The sequence below is a fragment of the Solenopsis invicta genome, chromosome 7, assembly GCF_016802725.1.
Source record: "Solenopsis invicta isolate M01_SB chromosome 7, UNIL_Sinv_3.0, whole genome shotgun sequence".
Lineage (NCBI taxonomy): Eukaryota > Metazoa > Arthropoda > Insecta > Hymenoptera > Formicidae > Solenopsis > Solenopsis invicta.
In genome coordinates, this window is record NC_052670.1 from 1,642,852 (window position 1) to 1,664,562 (window position 21,711).

Consider the following 21,711-nt stretch of genomic DNA (forward strand, 5'->3'; position numbering starts at 1 on the left):
TCGCCGCGGTGATAATCGTTCGGAGCGAATCTTTTTTATTTTCCTTGACGAAAGAGAGAGAGGAGGATCGGTCGCCTCGCTCGAGAGAAAGAGAGAGCGGTACAGCACGTGGCTACGTACTATTATAAGAGAGAAGCGAGCGTGCGACGCCAGACAGAGCGACGCTTCCGTTGGCAAGAGGTGTCGGTGGTGGTCGGTCGGTTGGTCGGTCGGTCGGTCGGTCGGTCGGTCGGGTCGTTCGTACTCGCGGGGCAGAGGGGAACGTACGAAAGTGGAAAAGCGTTTTATATTAGGCGTGACGCGGGCGCGCGACGATCGCCGGAATTCGAAACGCGGGCAGCAGCTTCTCCGAGTGGCCGAAAACTCGGTCGTAGCTCGCGCTGCACGGCTTCGCCGTTTTCCCGGTTGCCGCGATCTCGCGGTCTCGCGTTCTCGCGTGGAGGAGGACACGGAGACGGCGTGGAGGAGGACACGGAGACGGCCGCCGGTGGCGGAGCGCGGCCGGCCGCGCTCGCGCTCGCGCGGGAGGACCTCCTCCCCTCCTCCTCCCACCAGGGAGGAGTTGACCAGACGGCTCGCGGTCAGTCAGTCAGTCAGTCGGACGTTTGCTATCCGATACGCTTGGCGCGCGCGGCGCAACTCGTGGTCGGGAAATCAGAGTGCCGGTCGCACCGTGTGTCAGTCAGACGCGAACCGGCCTAACGCATCGCTGTAGAAGTAGAAGAGTGGCGAGAGAGGTGTATACTCGCGCGATCGCTCGGGCGCGAGGCGAGGAGAATAAGAGAGACGTAAGCACGCACGCACGCACGCACGCACGCACGCACGCGGGTGGCGCGAGAGCAGGGGCGCGAAACGAGAAGACGAAGAGGTAGGAAGGAGAAGAAGAGAGGAAGAGAGAGCGTATTCGCCGTCGCCGCCGACGACGACGACGACGACGACGAAGCAGTCGTTGCTGCTGCTGCTGCTGCTGCCGTCGCCACCTCCACTCTGTTCTCCTCACCGTGTTTCTTCGGTGTACTCTCTCGTATAACGCAGCTACGTGTGTAGTACTCTACTACCTAACCACCTTATAAAACGTGCGCCGCAGTATCGCGCGCTCTCGTGGCCGGCCGGCGGTACGGTGCGGAGAGGTGCGCGAGAGGAGCGCGTTGCGCCGAGTTGCGAGAGAGCGCGACCGGGAGGCTTTCTCGGCAGTTCTTCGCTACGCTTCGCGCGAGAGGAGCGCGAGAACACGTAATGCCGAACCCGAGGACGATCGTCGTGGACTCGAGCGCGACGACCACCTAGACACGCGCCACCAGCCGCGACACGCCGAGCACAGAGCAGGAAGAATCTCTATCTCGCGTCGCGCGTCGCGCCTCGCGCCTTTAAACTATTTCCGCGCTACGACCCGCGCTCTCTTTCTCTCTTTTACTCGTATCTAGTCTACAAGTTTTTCCTCTTTCGTCGTCCGCGCGCCGCGACGGGAGCAAAAGGGGTACGTTACGTGGTGCCGAGATAGTGCAGAAAGTTTTGTGCAGTGAACGGGTCGTTAATAGACCAGTGTTGCGGCTTCGACGCTAGGAAGGAGAGAGAGAAGAGGAGGAGGAGGAGGAGGAGGAAGAGACGACGCGCTATATGCGTAAGGCATCAGCACGAGTGCCAGAACGCGTGCGAGAGAATAACCGGCGAATAGAGAGGGAGAAAGAGAGAGAGAGAGAGAGAGTGAGAGAACGGAGGGTGACCACCTCGAGAAAGAGAGAGACCGAGAGTCGCCAAGATGCATCTCCACGGTGGTCTGATGCTGCCGATCCTATTCATCGTCGTTTCCTGTCCTTTGACGTTGCGCGCGCGAAAAGTGGCACCCTTGATAGAGGATGACTGGGCGAGGAGACCGCATCGTGCCGCCGGTGAGTGACGATCTATAAATCTTGTTTACCTGTTGACTGTTGTCCACTCTAAACGTGCCGACGGCCCGGTCGTCCCGATCTATCGGCCGGCCCGATCTCCGGAAGGTTTCCCCCCTTTTCCGGTACCAGCTCCCCTGAGAGGAGGTCTCCCTCGAGGTTTCTCCGATCTCCGTATACGCTGTACGCGATCGCGCCTGGCGATTTTCGCCCGGTTGTCGCCTGGGAGCGGTCTCTCTTGTCCTTTAAAGGTTAGAGAGACGTCGTACGTGGCGAACGCGGCTGCTACGTGCCTGTGCCTCTCTCGGACTCTCCGCGACCGCGAGACCGCGTCTTACATAATGAGAAACGCGCGCGACAAGAGTAAAAGAAATGTGAGGAAAAGGGAAGAAGAAACGGAGCGCGGAGGCATCGGCGCCCGTCGCCGTCGCGTGACGACGCGTGCAGGCGCCCCTCCCCCCCTCTCCTCCCCTGAGGCTGATCGTAATCGATGCTTTCCTCGCGGCGCGGGCCGCGCGAGATTACGCTTTCACCGTGCGAAACATGTTCCTCCGCATCCGCGCCGCGGTATCGCTGAAACGTGACCTTTGTCTGTGCCGCCAGTGTCTCGCCAGTTTTTGGTGATTTGCTCGAACGACGAGATCGACGTCGTGAGATGACAATCGACTCTCCTCGAACACTCTTGCTGGGTTTTTTTTTTTTTTTTTTACTTTTCAAGTGGCAAATTGTCATACCGCTGTCGCCATGCCGCTATCTCGCGCTTTTGTTCACTGACGGAAAAGATTTTGCTAATTCAACGAGTAACGGTACCTGTAAACAAATATTTGTACATGTAGCGACAACAAATCACATTTCAACAAGTCACTATATCCATACGGAAAGAACGATTTTACTGCAGCATCTAAAAATTTAGCTGGATACAGATCAGAAAATAATCTTATGCTGGGCCAAAATAATTAATGCCCAAACATTGCATGATACTGTTGTTGCAATTTTGACATTCTGATAACTGAGTTGAATATCTGACGCAATTTTTTTAATCTTCAACGTAATTATTCTCAGATTTGTATTTCAGCAAAATTTCACACAGAAAAAAAATTTGTATGAAATCATTCATTGTTTCATTATATAAGCAGGAATATAAAATCTTCCTGGAAGAATTTATAATTTTAAACAGATACATAATTTGTTTACATAAAGCAAAAAAATGTTCTTTATACAAGTAAATTATATTTGTTTAAGATTATAAATTTTTTCAAGAAGATTTTGCATTCTTGCTTAATATATGAAACAATGAATTGATTTGGTATTAATTTTTTTCTATGCGTGTACAAATATTTGTTACTGGTATTCATACTATTTATTGAATAAACAAAATTGTTTGTCTCAGTGCTCATTTCTTCATTATTTATTCATATTGTTTTCAAAAATACAAAATGTGTCATATTCCAACTAAATTGTTAATGTATCACGTTATTTCAACGATATTCAATAACATGTAATGTTTTCAAAATATTTCATTTGCAACATCAATGTAAACAGACTTTGACTTGGAGATAACGTTTTCGAAACGTTTCAACAAATGTTTCGACAAAATCTTGTATCGGACAATGTTTTTGAGAAAATGTTTGCGATACAATATTATTTTAAAACATTCCAAAAGTTTACGTGGAGTCAACATATTTAAATGTTTAACGTTTCTCGTTTACTGGAATATTTGCCCAGCATTTATTTAGCTTTCTAGAATAAACCGCGAGTTCTCTGTTTCATTCGTGAAATATCTTTGGAAATTGTTGTACCGAGAAAGACAGACAGAGAGAGAGAGAGAGAGAGAGAGAGAGAGAGAGAGAGAGAGAGGGCGCAAGCGGAGAGAAAAGGACTCACGTGTCTCGTTTCTCTTCTTTATAAGGATCTAGCAATGTCCACCGGCTTGCTCGTGCCCTCTTTTTCCCTCCGTCAATTCCATTCTTCTTACACGGGTTTCGTTACCCGTTCTAGTTTATTTCTGTCTTATTTAACTATCCCGTGTCCCCCTTATCGAACGCCAGGCGCGTCCGTTAAGCGTGTTTACGCACCCGTGGAGAACGAAGAACCGAAGGTCCGCATAATTCGACCCGAATCGCGCCGTACGAGATTGCAATGATAATCGAGCGCCGCTTTTATTATCGTCACGGCGGCGTTTTGGGAAAAAAAAAGTAACAGCGATATCGTGCGGCATACAAATTCGATCGATCAATGCCGCGTATGCGTCAGCGTGCGTGTTTGCCGAATAATCCAACGAATTTGTGTTTTGAAGGATTTTCACGGTTTAACGAATCGTTAATCCGCGAATAATTCTGCGACGGCGAAACGTTTTCTTCTTTGGTCTCGCACGACGCTTTAGATTACCCGCCAAAGATTTCCGAGCGACTTTGTCGAAATTTTAAACATGTGCATCCGCGTTCTAAATTACTTCAAGTCACATATGATAAATATTCAAATGTTATCAGCGAATCCAAGGACATAAATTTATTTCGAAAAAGTACGAGAGAAATATAATTTATTTAATACAAACGAGAAAAGACACTTTATGTTAATATATAAATTAATACGAAATATTTAGTCTAAATGTTTAAATCAATAACAAACAAAATTTACCGACCAATTAATTGTCCAAGTATACATTTAATTTCTAGACTTGTCTGCTTTACGCCTTTTACATTTTTTTATTAAAACTTAACAAAACGCGCACCCATGCAGTACGTTGAAGGTTCGCGGAGGAAAGGAGCAATCAACAAAGATGTTGAAATTTTTATCAATTCATTTAAATAACATTTAAAACTAAATTCAAATCCACCTCAGCTTCAACGAAAAACAACTATCTGAATATTTTTTTTTTTTTAATTAGTTAATTAGGATAAGAATTATCTATTTATTCCAACAGACTTAATTATCTCTGTAACAAGATTTATGGTTGTGCATTGCGTCCTCCGAAAATTATATACATTTAGCTGTCAATGGGATCGGCCAGTTGAGTACGTTCGAAACTTCGCTCGATTGAATTCTGCTGGCTTACGAGTCTGGCTTGGTCTGCAATAGTAGGCTTCAAGCCGTAAGAAATTGACCAACCGTAGTCAATTATTCTTCTCACATTCAGCTGTGATTGGTCAATTTCTTACGGCTTAAGGCTTGCTACGCCTGTAGACCGAGACTAAGTCCGCTTAAGTCGTCCCGACCCTGATCTTTTTCTCGGAGCACACTAACCATTTTCGGATCATCCTCAATCATAGTCGCGTATCAAAAAAGGAATTCATTAACAAGTTCCTCTGATTTAACGTAGGATTTGTCCGAGGAGTCGGTTACTTTTCTGCAGCGAGACAATTTTTTATTTTCCTTCCCACGAATGCTTGCAATTTGAATAAGTGTTATGCGAAAGTCCCGAGATTTCTCGAAAACCGTTTTCGGACTCGGCGAACGAAATTTTTATTCCGTATGCATTTGCGTGAATCGAGAAGTAACGGTATACGCGTTTTATACGTGTTTCCGTCGAAGACAGAACTGCCCGGAGAGGCGCATATTTTCTTCTCGTTCTCAGATTTCCACCCTCTACCTTCGGATCTCCTTTCGTCGCCTGCCGAAAGTTCTCACGGAACACCTGTTAGGCGTTGCTGCTGATGCTAATCTCAATTAGTATTTATCGCCGAGGTGGCGACAGTGGACGATCGCGAGCCTCTAATATCGTCGAAATAAACGCGCGTGTCTGCCTTTCACTGTCGCGTCTCCGGGGCGCGACGCGTTTCCGCGAAATCGTTTTTTTTTTCTTCCTCGGCAATGATATAAACTTTGGTTTAACAACGCGCGATAATCGTACGATAGCACGTCGCGAGAGAGAGAGAGAGGGGGGGGGGGAGAACGGACGAGACGAGCCGGGCAGATCTCGTCCGATAAAATCTTTGATCGGCGCACCGATTTCCGGCGTTTATAATTCACCCAGAGTTTTCGAGTTTCTCGAGTTCCTGGAAAGAGAGAATGTTTTTGCATTCTTTATTCCCCCCCGAACGGGAGAATCCTCCGCGTTACACATCGTGTAAATCAGTTAACAGCACTTTTCAAACGTCGTCGCTTTGAGAACCGGTCCGTCCGTGTGTATAAACATTAATTTTAATACGCGATCAGCCAGGCGGGAAGGGACAAGCGGCAAGATTTCTAAAGAGACAGAGAGAGAGAGAGAGAGAGAGAGAGAGACGACGCGCTGCGTTTGGCTAAAGAATCACTATGCGTCTCGTTGTGTTGGCGGATTCGACCAATTTCTACCCAATTTCATACGATGGCAGATTACCTCGGAAGCGCGTGTTTAAAAAGGCCTGAAAGTTTTACATAAATGGGCCTTATTCACGTGGCGCGATCGAGAGAGAGAGAGAGAGAGAGAGAGAGAGACCCTTTCCTCGCCCTCGCTCGCGCAGCGCAGCGCGTCGCTCGATCCTCCGTACAAGATTCGCGGCTAATTGGCTGCAGCCACGAAGACAACGCCGCCGTTGTGCATTAAAGAAGTTTAGTAAGCCAATGCGCCTCTTTTTTTCTTTTAAGTAGGTAAACGACGGCGTTGCACATCGCAACTCGTAACGCGTGCGCGCACGACGACGCGACATCGTAATTCCCACGTAATTTAACTTCCTGATCGATTATGTATCGTACAGTTGTACAGTTGGTGTAAGAGGGAAGCCGATAGCGAAAACAGGAACAAGAGATTAGAAGATTCTTTAAAGGAATGAACAAGACATTTTCTTATCTTCTCTCCTTGCCTCTCTCTCTCTCTCTCTCTCTCTCTCTCTCTCTCTCTCTTTTCCCGCTTTAACGATGATTATCCTATTAAATTAATCGTATATTATATTAATTACGATAAAATTGAATGAGATAAGACAGGAGAGTTACGTATAAAGTGGTATAAGCCTAAATTATTTTCGCGATTAGATATTCGCGTGTTAATTGGAAGCTGATAAAGTAATCGTGTAAATCAAGTAGAAGATGTTGAGAGAGAGGAAGAGGCGGAGCAGTGCTCTCTTTCTCTCTCTTTCTTTCTGGTCTTTCGGTCTGGAGCTTTGATCGGGCAGATCGGCCGTCTACGTGCGCGATTTATCGCCTTTCCCCGCACTCGCGCTCGTACGATATGCACAACACAGGGATTTCTCTAAAATCGTGGCAGGGCCCGTTCGCGTCTCTCCTGCTTCTTTGAGAAAGGCTGCACCGCACCGAAGAGAGGATCGTATATATTTAGACGAGCTGCAGACACAAAACGACTTACCACCACCTCCGCGACGCGGACGCGGCTTCTTCGTTTCTCCTCTCCTTCGTTCTCCCTGAGCTCATTCCTTCTGCCCTCTCCGTCTCTCCCTCTCTCTGTCTCTCGCTCTCTCTCTCGCTCTCTCTCTCTCTCTCTCTCGTAGTCGCGGACGCATTTGTACAAGATCTTGTACGGCTAATGCTAATTCAATGTCTCTACAGAGTAAATACGAGAGCCGCCGCGCCGCGCCGGTTCGAAAATATCGCCCGTTCTTACGCACGGCGATTTAGGGCGATCGCCGTTCAAGATATCGCCTTCCGTCGTCGACGATCGACACTCGATTCGCGCTGAGCCCGTTAGAGCCTCGACCGGACAAGGCACGGCAGGATGCACAAAATAGCGCGCGCATTGCCATTATCCTCGGATGACGTGGGTGCGGTTCGCGCTTTATACGTTTCCTTGTAGCGGACAGCCTTGCCTTACCGCGCGTGTAACCTTGCTCGAACAATTGAGGCGGACACGATAGTTGGAAAGTAATTCGAAGCTTGTGAATTCGTCGCGAGAGACAGAGAGAGAGAGAGAGAGAGAGGGAGGGAGAGAGGGGGGGGAGAGGGAGAGACGGCTAAAATGAAGCGTGTGCGCGCCGCGACGGCCGTACGCTGCGCGACACACGCTCGTGTCCTTTCCTTTGCTCCGGGGGAAAAGTAAGTCGTAAGGGGGAGGGGAGGAGGGAGGGGAAATTAATCGGTTTGTCCCGAGGACAAAGATCTCTAGCGGCTATAGACGCGGTGCATTAACGAGCGCGCGGACCCGAGGAACTTCAAAGTAGACCTCGCCTTCGCGTCTACGAGCGCGAGTATATGACATAGTGCTCCGGCATCTTTTTGTCTCCGTGCGCACTGCGCGCGCTCCTCGCTAGATCGACGCACACGTACAGAGGGAGGAGGATAAGGGGCGATTACGAGGGGGTTAGGAGGGAGATGGAGGGAGCGAGGGACGAGAAAAAGGGAGGAGAGACCTTTCGCTCGCTCGGTGGACTTGATGAATCTAAAATTACGAAGGCGTTTATTTGTCGGTTTGCTCTTTTACGCCGCGTGCACCCAAGGTCACCAGACGCAACGAAACAAGATTCCTCGTTACGTATGTGCGGCGTACGTATGGATATGATGTTCGACGTATATTCGCCGTCCCGTGCGTGCGTATGGCATCGCATTAACGTGCCTTTTTCTTTCATACGTCTCTTTACCGCGTCTCCTTTCACCGCAAACTATCGCCGCGCGCTCCGCCAGCCCTTCGTAAAAAAAGGGGTGTTACTTTTCGATCCTCTGCCCCCTGTAGACGCGGCCGTGCGCGTGTACGAACATCAAATTTATTACTTCGCGATGCTACCTTAATATACTAATTAATAAGACGACGGTATACGTAATTCAGTTTGCGTCGGTGCGTCACGCCGCGCCACGCTGGCAGGGTCGCGCTCTCGAGTCTGTGTCGTGAAGGTAAAAAAATTAAAAAAAAAATAAAAAAAAACGTCAAGTAAAAACATCTCGTCCGCGTCGTATACACCTCGTAGGCGGATTTGGTGAATGAACGAGAGGCACACGGTCGGTTACCGATGTTGCGCGGGAGTTATCAACTCGGCCCGAGTCAAGGTTTCACTTTCTTCCGCGCCGTCGAGATCCAACCCACGTCTCTGGTTTTGGTGAATGGTGAGTCCGCGCGACTGATTCTCGCCTCGATACGATATTACAATCGCGATAAAGCGATTGGAAACGTTTCTCTCGAAATGCAATCATAATTTTCACGTACATAACGTATATAACGTACGTACGGAAAGAATGGTTTTGCTAAAGTTTAGCTGAAAATTTAGCTGAATACAGATTTGAAAATAATTAATGTTGGACTTTGAAGCCGATTGCCAGAATGTCAACATTTTTTACAGTATTGCTCATCATTCTTGAGCATCTGTCATACACTGAAAAAAATGATGTGATTATATTAACAAACTTGTATAATTGAGCGTTTCTGGTGAAACCAAGCAGAATTTCTGATTATTATAACAGGACTCTGCACGGTTGAAAAAATTGTATTAAATTTAACATAAATCACATGTCCCAAACGGTTCACTCAAAATTTCATGTTAATTTAACACAATCTGGACCATTAATACGTTAACATTTCAACAAAAAAGAAATGTAATCTTAATTGTAATTTGAAGTTGATTGTATGTACAATTAACATGATTTTTATGATGAAATTAACAAAAGAGTAGTAAAAAGGTGTGGCACAGTTATCCCCACTCGTGTTACCGTGTAATATCAACACTCTTTTTCTGTAAATTTTAAAAAATACAAAATGTAAAATTATAAAAATAATTTTAAAAAATATGTTAAAGTAATAAATTTGCATCGTTAATAAATAACTTGGGTTTAACATATTTTTTAAATCATTTTTACAATTCTATATTTTATATTTATCAAGTTCAGTTACCATAGCAGACATGTGTTAAATTTACACGTGAATACGTTCGTTACTTAACACAAAAACTAACGCATATTTTTTCACAAAAGTCCACAAATTTTACAATAGTGTGATTATAATTACAATGTTTGATAAATTTTACTAGAATCTGATAATTTCTACAAGAATTCTGATTCGTCCGTTTCTCAACAAACGTATCGGTCGAATCTATCAGATTTCTAAATGATGCAAGACTCTTTTCCATTGTATTTACTTCGATGGTCCAATAAAATTATTTTCAGATCTGCATTCAGCTAGATGTTTAGATACTTGAGCAAAATCGTATTCTCCGTACGTATATAGCGCAATCATATCGTCAATTATATCGGCAATCGTATTTCTGATCCGTGGATCGAGTTGGTCAGCGAGCCCCTTTTATCAAGAGCTCCCAATTTCGTCGCTTTCACGCGCGAAAGATATAACCGCTAATCGATTATATAAACCGTTAACGTCGCTTTACATTCCCACTTACGGCGGCCGTTACTTACTAGGTGCTTACGTACTAACATAAGTCGAAGCATCGCGAGAGTCAGCGTCCCCGGCGCATTCGGTACGATCGATATCGATTCGTATCGCGTTCATATCGCGTTCGTATCGTCTCGCTCGTGAATCCGAGCTTTGGTTGTCTTATTGGCGGAGACACGCTCGCGCCGCCGTTAAACGGTTCGCTCGTCTTCTTTTTCTCTTCTGCCCTCCTTCTCGACTTTTATCTCTTTCCTTCCGTGCGCGCGCGACTGATGATCGTCCCGATTTATCCCTCGCGCGCGAGATAAGATGCGCCGTATCGCGGGATGATCGCGCGCCGTCGCGCGTTGCTTAACGTTTCGCCGGTCCGCTGAAATAATATTGCGCGTTACGTTTCTCGCGGAGATGAGTTTAGTCTGGACGGGGCAGAGCAGCTCGAGAACGTTACTCTGGCGCCGCTCTATATATAGTAAACCTCGTTCTCGGACCGATCGTTTAAATCATATCGGAACGTTTCGCCGTGTTGGCGTTACGGGGCAATTTTGTCGTCGGGAACGGAAAATTTCCCCTTTTTCATTGCCACGTGGCGCAAGAGGAGGATCCCCCCCTCCTCCTCCTCCCCCTTCCACTTTCGCAAGGATCACAGTATGGATCTCGGACGATTAATAAGTCGCGAGTCATCGGAGCGAAGTGATTTCGCGGAACGGCACGAACGAGCGTAATCACCGCGAAATCTTCTAATTTACGTCATTACCGCGGCGGTGCCGGCGCAATTACTGTACGGCGCATCGTCAAAATCTGCCGGGTGCCGCACGAGCGAAACGCCGGTTCGCGATTGGTCGCTCGTTATCTATCATCTGCCGCGGGACTGTTGGAATCATCATCGCGTAAATAGGCTTCCTCGGAAATTTACTTTGAAGCAGACGAGAGCTCGCCGGGGTTCTCGAACTTGGTTAAATAGAGGGTTGGGCTCTCGCCGCGTCGCGCCGCTCCGCGTCGACAAGTGCACGCGCGGACGACAAACACACCAGCTCGGTCGAGGTGCCAAATGCATCGTCGGCGCGCGTGCATTGCGCGTTGATTGCAACGCTCTCTCGTCCGATATCTCGAATACGCATTGATAACGCAAAAAATCTACCGCACACTGAAAAGAGAGATTGATTGAGCAATAATCAAGCTTACATGACGGTTATCAAACTTTGATGAAATAGTTTCAGTTGAATATTAAGTTGATATAACCAAATATTTAATAACCCTTCGGTAATCGATTAGATAAGGTATTATTATGTTCGTTTACTATAAATATAATTAATAAATATTATTAAATATTTGGTTATGCGCGCGGAAAGAACAATTTTACTGAAATGCAGAGCCGAAAATAATTATGTTGAACTGTTTGCAGCAACATCATCATGCTTGGGCGTCATAACTATTTTGATGATCCAACATAAAATTATATTATTCGGTATCTATTAGCTAAATTTTTAGATGCTGCAGTAAAATTGTTCTTTCCGTGTATTAATCAAGTATTTATGTGAAATTGTTTCATTAAAGTTTAATTATTATGACTAAAATCTTTTTTTTTAATATACATAAATTCTTATCAAACAACACGTAATTTTTTATCTGCATTGAAAAAAGAGATTTGCTGCAGTTGCTGCAGCAAAAATTTGTGTGGTATTTAAATTTTAATTATATATAACCGAAATTTAGCAACCACGTACAAATTCTTGCAACTAATTTTTTTTCCGTGTAACAATTGAGCTAAAATAATTTCAATTAAATTTATTTAATTGATATAACTAAACATTTAATATTTAATAATTATATTAACAGTAACCAAACCGGTTACTAAATATCACTAAATATTTCATTACGTTGACCGAACATTTAATCGAAATTATCTCATCAATGCTCAATAACCATAATCTAGGCTCGATTATTAATTACGAAATTCCTTTTTCAATGCAGTGGGAGGTGAAAAACAGCCGTTTTAGTTGGCGTTTCTGCTAAATACTTTAGCGTCTATTAGCTCAATTTACGTTGCAACTCCGGGGATTTCTCTATTGAAAATATCCCGAGATATCCGTCTCGGTTTCTCTCCGCTCTGACGCGTCGCACAAAGAGGAGCGATTTCGATTGGTATCCTTGAGCGGAACTGGCAAAGACCTTTTCCTTATTCTTAGTAGCGACCGATCGTCGCACCGATAAACCGAACTGACTCGTTCGGAACGAGGCGTTGATGTATTATTTATCGTTCGTACTTGCGGCATGTCCATTCTCGCATTACCAAGCCAGAAGATGGAAAAGTGGGTACGTCATCGGCTCCGACGATCGTCCATTTCTTATTATTTCGCGGCTGCAGCGAATCCGTAATGGGCACGTCGACGGCGCATTGTGTGCGTGTGTGTGTGTGTGTGTGTGTGTGTGTGTGTATGTGGGGAAGACCGGATAACTTTGCAAGTCGTTACTCGGAACATTTACGTATCAATCATTTTTATTCTCGGGAATCTTTCTCTCTCGCCGCCTTTTGCGGATATATTTCTGTCAGTTACGCTTAAGCTGACGATCGATAACGGTGTGTGTCGTGTCTCTCGCTCACCGCGACGACGCTGAATCACAGCCGGTTTTCTTGGCTCGCGAGAAAATCGACACGTGCCAGCCGTGAAATTTCGAGTAATACGAATGAGCCGACGTAACGGCGGTTTATTCGTCAGACAGTGTTCTGATTTAAGCCAAGCTTCGGCTCTGGCATAATCCCAATGCAGTTAACTCAATTACTCTTTCTCACGCGTGCACGCGCGCGGGAGAAAGGGAGATGGTTTCATTCTGCCGCGAAGAGGTGTGCAGAATCGAACCGTGACTTAGTTCCTTCGTTCGTCACGAGGAATATCAACCAAAGTCCAATTACCTGTTCCAATTCTCGAGAAGGCGCTTCTTATTCTACGTTTTCTACGATACGTCACGTCGCGTCGCGTCGCGTCACCTTTAATTCTCTCGATCAATCGACCGGGGAAAGAGGAAAAAACGCGAAGGAGGAAAAAAGGAACTACTTTGTTTACCGGTGCGCGACCGATCGAACGTGTCCTCTCGCGCGGAAGGAAAAACGATGTCGCCTCTAATGTGGGTCTTACCTGATATTCCGTCCGACGACGGGGTCTTATTTACACACGTGCGTACACGCACTACTCCACGTCGCAGATACGCCGCCGCCGTCGCCGTCGCCGTCTGTTATCAGCGCGGCCGTCGCACGACCGACGACGGGAGGGATTGGCCGAAAGGCTTGGCGAACGTGAATGCATCGCATTACGCGTGCACTGACTTGAGCCGCGGGCGCAAGGTCGGCATTTCTGAGCCGTGCGTGACATCACGTAGGTGTATGTACGGGCGACATATACCTATATACGTATGCGGGGATGAACGCGAATGTCGAACGGCAATGGTTTACGCGCAAATATGTCTATCGAGAAATGTCGCTGGCGGAATTAAATCTGGGAGAGAAAGAGAGAGAGAGAGAGAGAGAGACAAAAGTATTTTCCTCTTATGTAAGTCGAATGGAATGATACACCCGCGGTTCTCTCTGATCTTTGTGAGATACATAAGTAAAAATGAGAAGAGGCAACATGAGTGGTATACGTTGTTACGGATGTATCGGTTCCTGCAAAATAAAGAAAATTTCGAAATGTGTTAATATTATATTAATACTTGAAATAAATTATGTACATGTGTGAATGAGATTTGATTTGTATTTAATAACATTTTTCGATTTATTTAGTCTGTTATTAAAAATGATTTTTTACAATATTAAGAAAAATTGCAATTTTTTAAATATAATTACTTCAAGTATTTTTAAGGTGATTTATACAAAGTTTTATTGTGAATGTCTATTTAGTTATTTTGTAAATAAATCTATTTTTCTTATTTTACAGAACTGATCTCTGCATCGCAATGAAACTTTACATAAATACTTAAATTTAAATAATTAGATTTTTCGTTATTTTTTTATTTTATTACTAATTATACATATTTTCATTACAACACGTGTCTACTTTATATTGAAATAACTTTTTATATAGATAGATCTTTATCTTCAAACTTTTTTTACTACTTTTAAATACAATGTAAAACAATCTAATTTTTTCATAATTTTTTAAATGTTTTGTGATATGTCCTATACATTCGTAAAGCTATTGTATATAATAAATCAGAAAATAATTTTATGTTGGACTATCAAAAAAATGTGATGTCATTGCTTCAAAAAGTTTTAATATTCTAACATTCGGTTTAAACGTTCAATATAAATTTTTTAATGGTTTAATATAATTATTTTCAGATCTGTATATCTTTTTTTTTTAAATCCTCGAGGTCTGATATATCATACCGCAATATCATCCTCCGCCATTTTGTCTTGAATTTAAATTTAAATTTTTTCTTTTATAGTCTAATTACAAAATTCGTAAAATTATATTTATGATTTTTCGTATTTTAAAATATCATATCTCGTACCTCGTGGATTAACGGTTAATATCGACACTGTTTACTGGAAACTTTGTTATCCAATCGCAGAAATAGGTTGATTAGACGAGATTGTTTTTTTAACTACTTATACTTTGTGTTTATAATAATAATTTTCAATACACACACGCATACACATAAAAGTTAAAAATAACAAAACGTTATTAAGCTTAAAGCTTAACGAATTGAAAAATAAAATGTCAATTAACTTAAGGAATTGATTTAAATTTGATGCTGTAATATTTTTAACGGTGTATCGTGGAGAAAAGAAAATTCATCGAGAAATAGGATGTGATAAACACGAAGATATTTAGAAACAAATAACGACCTCCACTCTCGACCTCCTTCCAAACTCGCCGATCAGACGCGCGACGAAGTCGAAATAAAATTCAATAACGCAAAAAAAAAAAATGTGGGTTGAAGTAAGGCGAAGGGAGAGAGGGGAGGAAGAAAATAAAACGTACGGTTGAGTGATGTGTCCGCGTGCTCTCGCGTCGCCCACGTAAATCTGCGCGCCGACAGGTATCGGGCGGCGCGCGGTGGTTCACGCATACATAAACAATCGGACGGGCGTCGCCTACGTGCCCCGTGTGCTACTCGTCCGCTTTTAGCGGAGACGCTAAAACATCTCCGTGAGTCGGCGCGGCGCGGAACGGCGCAGAGCGGCGCAGAGCGGAGCGGCAACGCGAAAGGCGGTGATCTCGCTCGAGAAAGTAGTGGCGCTCGTCCGGAGTCGGCTGCTGTACTTTACGGGAGAAGAAGAGGTAAGGGCCTCCTCCGCGTCTCTCGGTCTAGACGAAGAACCGGCTGCTGAACTTCACGGTCACACGCCGACCGTTACGTAAGGCGTCATCCGTGACGCGAATGATGCACGTGACGCGTACGATACCGCGCGCATCACGATGCACCTCCGGGAGAGTCTAGCGTAATTATAGAGCGCGTTATGCAGGTATCGCGCGCTCTCACGCGCTCTCACGCGCCGATTATACCCACCGGACGAAAGCGCGAAATTAAATTTATCGCTGCTTCTACCAGCGCGATGGTGCCAAGTGCCATTAATGAGGGCTCATCTGGATGATTCCAACTGCCACTGCTGCTGCTGCTGCCGCTGCTGCCGGCTGAGAAGCGATATAAACGCGATACGTCGCGATCGGCTAACTGCGCTTTTGTTTTTTCTCGCACTTTCGGTTACGACGCGATAGGATAACCGTCTTATGCACGCTTCGCGTCACGATGTCACGATGCGAGCGAGCGAGCGGACGCGCGATGCTAAAGGTGATGTGAAACTCGAGACGAAGCGGATAGATGCCGAAAGGCGGGGAGGGGCGAAGCGTACACGCGAAAGAGGTATACGGATAGACGTCACGTTCGTAAATCTATCCGGGAAGGATACCGAAGTGCGAGGGGGAGGGTGGAAAAGCGAAAAACGAAAGGTGTTAGCACGTGTTTGCCATTCGCTTAACCGCCTCCTTAGCGCGGATTACGGGCCCCGGTGCATTCCGTTGCATGCACTTGCGGCGCGCACGCGCGTTCCTTTTCCGCGCTCGCATTATTTATATTAGCGAGCGAAGACGTACTCATGGGACGTGTACGTACTCACCGCGTGAGCATCGCCGAGAGAAAAAGAGAGCATTTTTATTTTTTATTTTTTATTTTCTCTCCCTCGCGCGAGATTTTACGGCTCGCGAAAAGTCGGGCGCGCGATTTTAAGCGCGGCCCCCGCGACTCAAAGTGCCGTGAGAAACGATCGTCGATTAATATCGTCGACGGATCGTGCTCGTTATCGTCATCGAATATCGCACGAGGACGAAATCCACGAATTACGAACGCGAGGCAACTGCCACGCTACACTGTCTTCTTATTCGTGCCGCGCGGGCGCTCTCGCCCAAATTATATTTGTGCTTTATTATAAGCTTCATATTTCTCCGCGATTAGAATTCATGCTTCGTCGTTAGGCGCGCGAACGGACGATACGACAATTTAACGTGCGTACGTGTAATATGTAGGTGCATAAACGCGACAAAGGGGAGAAATTTATTTCGCCCGTGTTGGCAAGAGCCGTACGCCCGGATGAGTTGGTGGAGCGCGTTATTAATTCCCGAGGTCCCGTGCGTCAAGTCGCGTTTGTTCGTATACAAAGTCATGATAATAATGAATGCTGAAAGTGCCTGCATTTGTCGGGGAAACTCGATTTATATTAACATGCGCGCGGATTAGCGTGTCGCGTTGCACGAGAAAGCCACCCCGACCGAGCATCCCGGCTGCTGCCGAGAGAAACGGAGTAAAAGCCAAACTATCGGCGGCAAGAGAGATAGAGAGAGAGAAAAGGAGAAGAGATCTAATACGCTTCACCTTACCGCGCTATGCCGCGTGACTCGCATATTTTCGATGCGGCAGCCTGTGTCGTGGCTCTCTCGGACTCCTAGTTACTTAGGGCCGCGACTTTGCGTTTAGAACGACTTAGCGCGCGTAGTGCAATGACCTCGGGCAAAACGGGCCTCTCTCCATTTCCCTTTCTCTAACTCGCGTATGACCGAGTTCTCTCTTTCTCTCCCTCCCCTTTCGCGACGAATAGTTTTTGAGTAGTTCAAAGAAATGATTGCGAAAATTCCGCAAATATATATATTTTTTTTTGCAACATTTTGTTCCTCTCCTTGTCCCACACGTGTGTGTACAGATATCTACATTTATAATAAACATTTTTTACTTGATATTTGTAAGAATAGAAAAAAGAGTTTTGTTTCGTCTTTCTAAAAAAAAACAAAAATATATAAGAAACAATTGTCGATTCTTTCTTTTATAATATTGATGAGCGGGATCCTATCGAAAAATAGGGTAGTGTTCAATTTCAACATTGTGTAAAACTTTTGTTTAAAAAATAGATGTCTGTTTTTGCTTTGAAAATATGTACATTTGTTTAAAAAAGTGAGACAAGCAAAAAATTACACACAAATGTGTTGTTAAACTTTGGACGCGATTTTTTCAAAACATTATTTTTCAAAATGATAACTTTGCATTATATGTCCGATCAATTTTAAATTTTAAAAGAATATGTTTAATAACATTCAGTAACGGATCACGAAGGTTTTTTCCAATTTTTAATATTTCCTAAAATTATAATTAAAAAAAAGAAAGAAATTTTTTCCGGAAAACACAATTTTCAAAAATTCAAATGTATGCAATTTCATGAAAAATACAATTAAAAAAAATTTTCTTCACGATTTAAAAATGACAAGTGTAGAAAAAATTGCTCGCTTTTTAATTTTAGATAATTTATTGAGACTGAATTGTGAATATCATGCAGGTATATTTATTTTTTATTTATTATAGAACGCTATTATTTTTATATTTATTCCAATGTAGCAATTTACTTTTTTAAATAAAATTACATATTTTCAAGACAACAACACATAATTTATTTGTCTCTTAATTAAATAAAAGCTTTACATGAAAATTACTTTATTTTTCGATTTGCTTCTATATGCTCTTTAAGAGCGGAATAAGTTTTACGTAGAAACGTTTTTATAATAGTCAATCTTGATACGGCCACATTAATCTCGGATTGGATACAGAACTGTGCGATGGATTAAGAAAAAAAGGGACATTACAGCCGCTTCGCAGAGAAATAAGGACATCGCGAAATGCACACGCGCGTAATACAGACGCAAGCGATTCCCATTGCGTTATTTTCGGGCGCGTCCACGCCCGCATTTATTTTTACGCGGAAAGGGCGACTGACGAAAGATAATTATATTGCTAATAACTTGCAATCTTTCTCTCTCTCTCTCTCTCTCTCTCTCTCTCTTTCTCTCCTTTGCAGCGAATAACGACGCGACTGAAAAGACGATCGATATTGTTATCGATTTAATGGAGCGTATCATTACGTGTCTCGCTACTGGTTATCGCCAACTTGTGTTGTAGAAGATAACGGTCTCGTCTTTATCTCGTCTCTCTTAGGGATTTGTGTCTCGCGGTAAAATCAATCCGGCAATCGTGGAGGAACGAGCCGGAGAAGAAGAGACTCATTCGTTCGCCTCTCATTCGTTCGCCTCGCCTTCGGTATCGCGACCAGCTGGCTGCACACGGTGCGCTCGTAATTTGCAAACAAGAGCCCGGAGTTTTACATCGAGGATGAATGATGCGTCGCTCGTCGCGTCTCGATGACGTCTTTACATAATACGGCGCGGCACGGCACGGCATTCAAACCGCCACACAGCGGTTTGCCGTGTGGCGGTTTGAATGAACGCGCGACGCATATTATCGGTGAACGCGAATAAATATGCGTGCGGATCAATGTACATACATGCCGAGCGCGTTACGTTATACTCGAGGCATTAAATTACGCCTCATTTGTCGATGATGGCAACGGAAGTGCGTCAGCGTGCCAACGAGCCGTGTTTCGCGCCTAAAACGCATCTTTTTTTTTTCCTTTTCTCCGGTAATTTCTTCTTAACGTTGTGTCGAGGAGAATATTTCTTAGGATGTCCGATGATCTCTAGCCTCTGCGCAAGCAGAAAACCTTGTACCTTACACTTTCCAGTGGCTGCGTATAAGGGGAATGTAGTCTCGCACGGCGATACCAGGGCACCTGACCTCTTGACGTTAACGATATATCGTTGTTGAAACTTTGGAACAAAAGTCCCTCTGCACTGAGAGAAAAAACTATAAGGGAACAACCATACAAATTTTGTTAACGAAATTATAATATATAGTTAAGTGGACTATATTACATTTATTGCAACCAAGTTAATGGTTAAGAGAACTAATAAAAAATAGTTGTATAATTACTATATTATATAATATATTACAATTATTTTTTAAAATTATAATACATAGTTAAATAAACTTTATTATATTTATTGCAACTAAGTTAATGGTTAAGAGAATTAATAAAAGAACTAGTAAAAAATGGTTGTATAATTACTATATTGTATATACTATATTGTATATATTATAATACATTATAACAATATTTACTATATTATACAATATATTACAAGTATTTTTAGAATTATATAGTTAAATGAACTGTATATTATATTTATTGCAACTAAGTTAATGGTTAAGAGACAAATAGTTGTGTAATTACTATGTAATAAAATATATTACAACCCTTTTTTATTAGTTAACCATTTACTTAGTTGCAATAATTATAATACAGTTCACTTAACTATGTGTTATAATTCTATTAACAACATTTGCATGATTGTCGTCTTTGTAGTTGCCATCGCCACAATTTTTTTTCCCAGTGTGGCATTTAAAATGTATCTTCGCTCAATATCTTCAAGCGTAAACCGTACGATTATCTGTTCTTATTCAATTAATTATTAATGACCCGTGTTTTCGCATATTTTATTTTACATTCAAATTCTGTTATTCGCTTACATATTGTTGTTTATCTGATTTTACCCTCTTTCTCTTTCGCCATCTCTGCTTTCAGCATTTCTGGTCGTGCACTACGTGGTGTTTCGTCAAAATTTTTATTTATACTTTGTATCTTTGTTTTTAGAGCGCTCGAGGGGAATTATTCCCAGGTCGCTAAATAAATAACGTTTCTGTTTGTCTTAATGTCTGCGAAATGCAAACTTGTTTGTAAGCACGTTACAAATGTGTCAGTAATTTGATAAGATGATGAAATTATACAAGGATGTTTACGCGAATTATGTCAATAATAATTTAAGTTAAGCGATAACGCGTACGGCGTATCAATGACAATTGGTAATGACGACGCATTTTCTCTTTCGCGTTTCAGAATGCACCTTCGGCAAGCAGATTCGCGAGCTGGGCTCGACATGGTTCGCGGACTTGGGACCGCCCTTCGGAGTCATGTATTGCATCAAATGCGAGTGCATACCGGTACGTGTTGCAGCATTATTTTTTTTTTTTATTTCTATGGAAAAGAAAAATAACATAACCACAGTCCATATTAAAATGTGTCGCATGTCGCGCGTGTAGCGTTCGGCGCGCACGTAGTGTTTAGTAAACAATCAGTACCGCGCCAGCATTTATTAACATACATGAATAAGAGAGTAATGCGCGATTCCGTACCCCTCTGTCTCTTTCGCCTTCGAATTTATTGTCAAGAAACACGCGCTATAATCACGCACTCGGGTACTCATTACTTTGCGCTCGCGCGACGCCGTACTTATATTTTTTTTTCTCCTCTCTTCAAGTCGGGTCACATCGATGTTTACCGAGTCGCGGTATGCTGAAAGTCTTATAAAACAGAGAGAGGATAAGTTTCTATCGTTAAATCTGGACTCGGCGCGCGGCGCGCGGCGCGCGCGTTCAGCGGCTCGCGTATATATACATTCTTGTAATTACGGTACCCCGGTTTGCTGCGCGCGGCGTATAATTTAGCGTCTCGCCCCATAATGCTACGGATATTGACACAAAGGCTGACGTATCAAATATCGGAACGTCGGTACGCGAGCGAGCGGGGGGGCCCCCCCAAGTTTCGACAGAGCAGTCGGAATCCGCGAGCGTGCGTCACGAAATACGCACGGATACATATTTATTCGAGATCGCGCAATAATCGTCTCGTTTATATTCCGATTGTACGTGTGTCTTCTCCCTCTCTTTGACACCACCAGCACCAGCACCAGCACCAGCACCACCGGTGACAACGCAACGACGAGTCCCGATGCGCAATACCAAATTCTTCCTTTTCGCATTTACATGCAGTAAACGATAATGCGATTGTTCATCCGATGGTGTAATCGATGGCGTGTTTAACATTCGCGTCGGGCGGCCGCTGCACGTCGCCTGTAAACACGAGAAAACATTTGTTTCGCGCGCTACGTGCGACCGTAGTGGTCTCTGCCTCCCCTCGCGGCCGCGGCCCGCGACCGTACAATTCATTTTTCTTCCCTCGTGCAGCGTCTCATTAGCATTCGCCGATTTTTTTATCGCGCCACCTTATCGCCGTTTAACGCACGCATAAATATCGCGCAATAATATTCTCTCGTGAGGTATCTTATTTATTCTTGATTATCTCTTTCTTACATCTATTTTTTTTCTTTTTTAATAACTAACTAATAGAAACAAGAAAAGATAATGAGAGTCAAA

At 44.0% G+C, this 21,711-nt stretch overlaps 1 protein-coding gene across 1 annotated transcript in view; it reads left to right on the forward strand.

Annotated features, from left to right (window-relative positions):
- Nucleotides 1-476: 476 nt before the first annotated feature.
- The window catches only part of LOC105195065 (dorsal-ventral patterning protein Sog), a 35,223-nt gene continuing 13,988 nt past the window's right edge, over nt 477-21,711 (forward strand). Inside the window, 2 exon segments of the mRNA XM_026130388.2 lie at nt 477-1,889; nt 20,396-20,499. Coding sequence (XP_025986173.2) covers nt 1,760-1,889; nt 20,396-20,499 — 234 coding nt within the window. The 5' untranslated portion in view covers nt 477-1,759.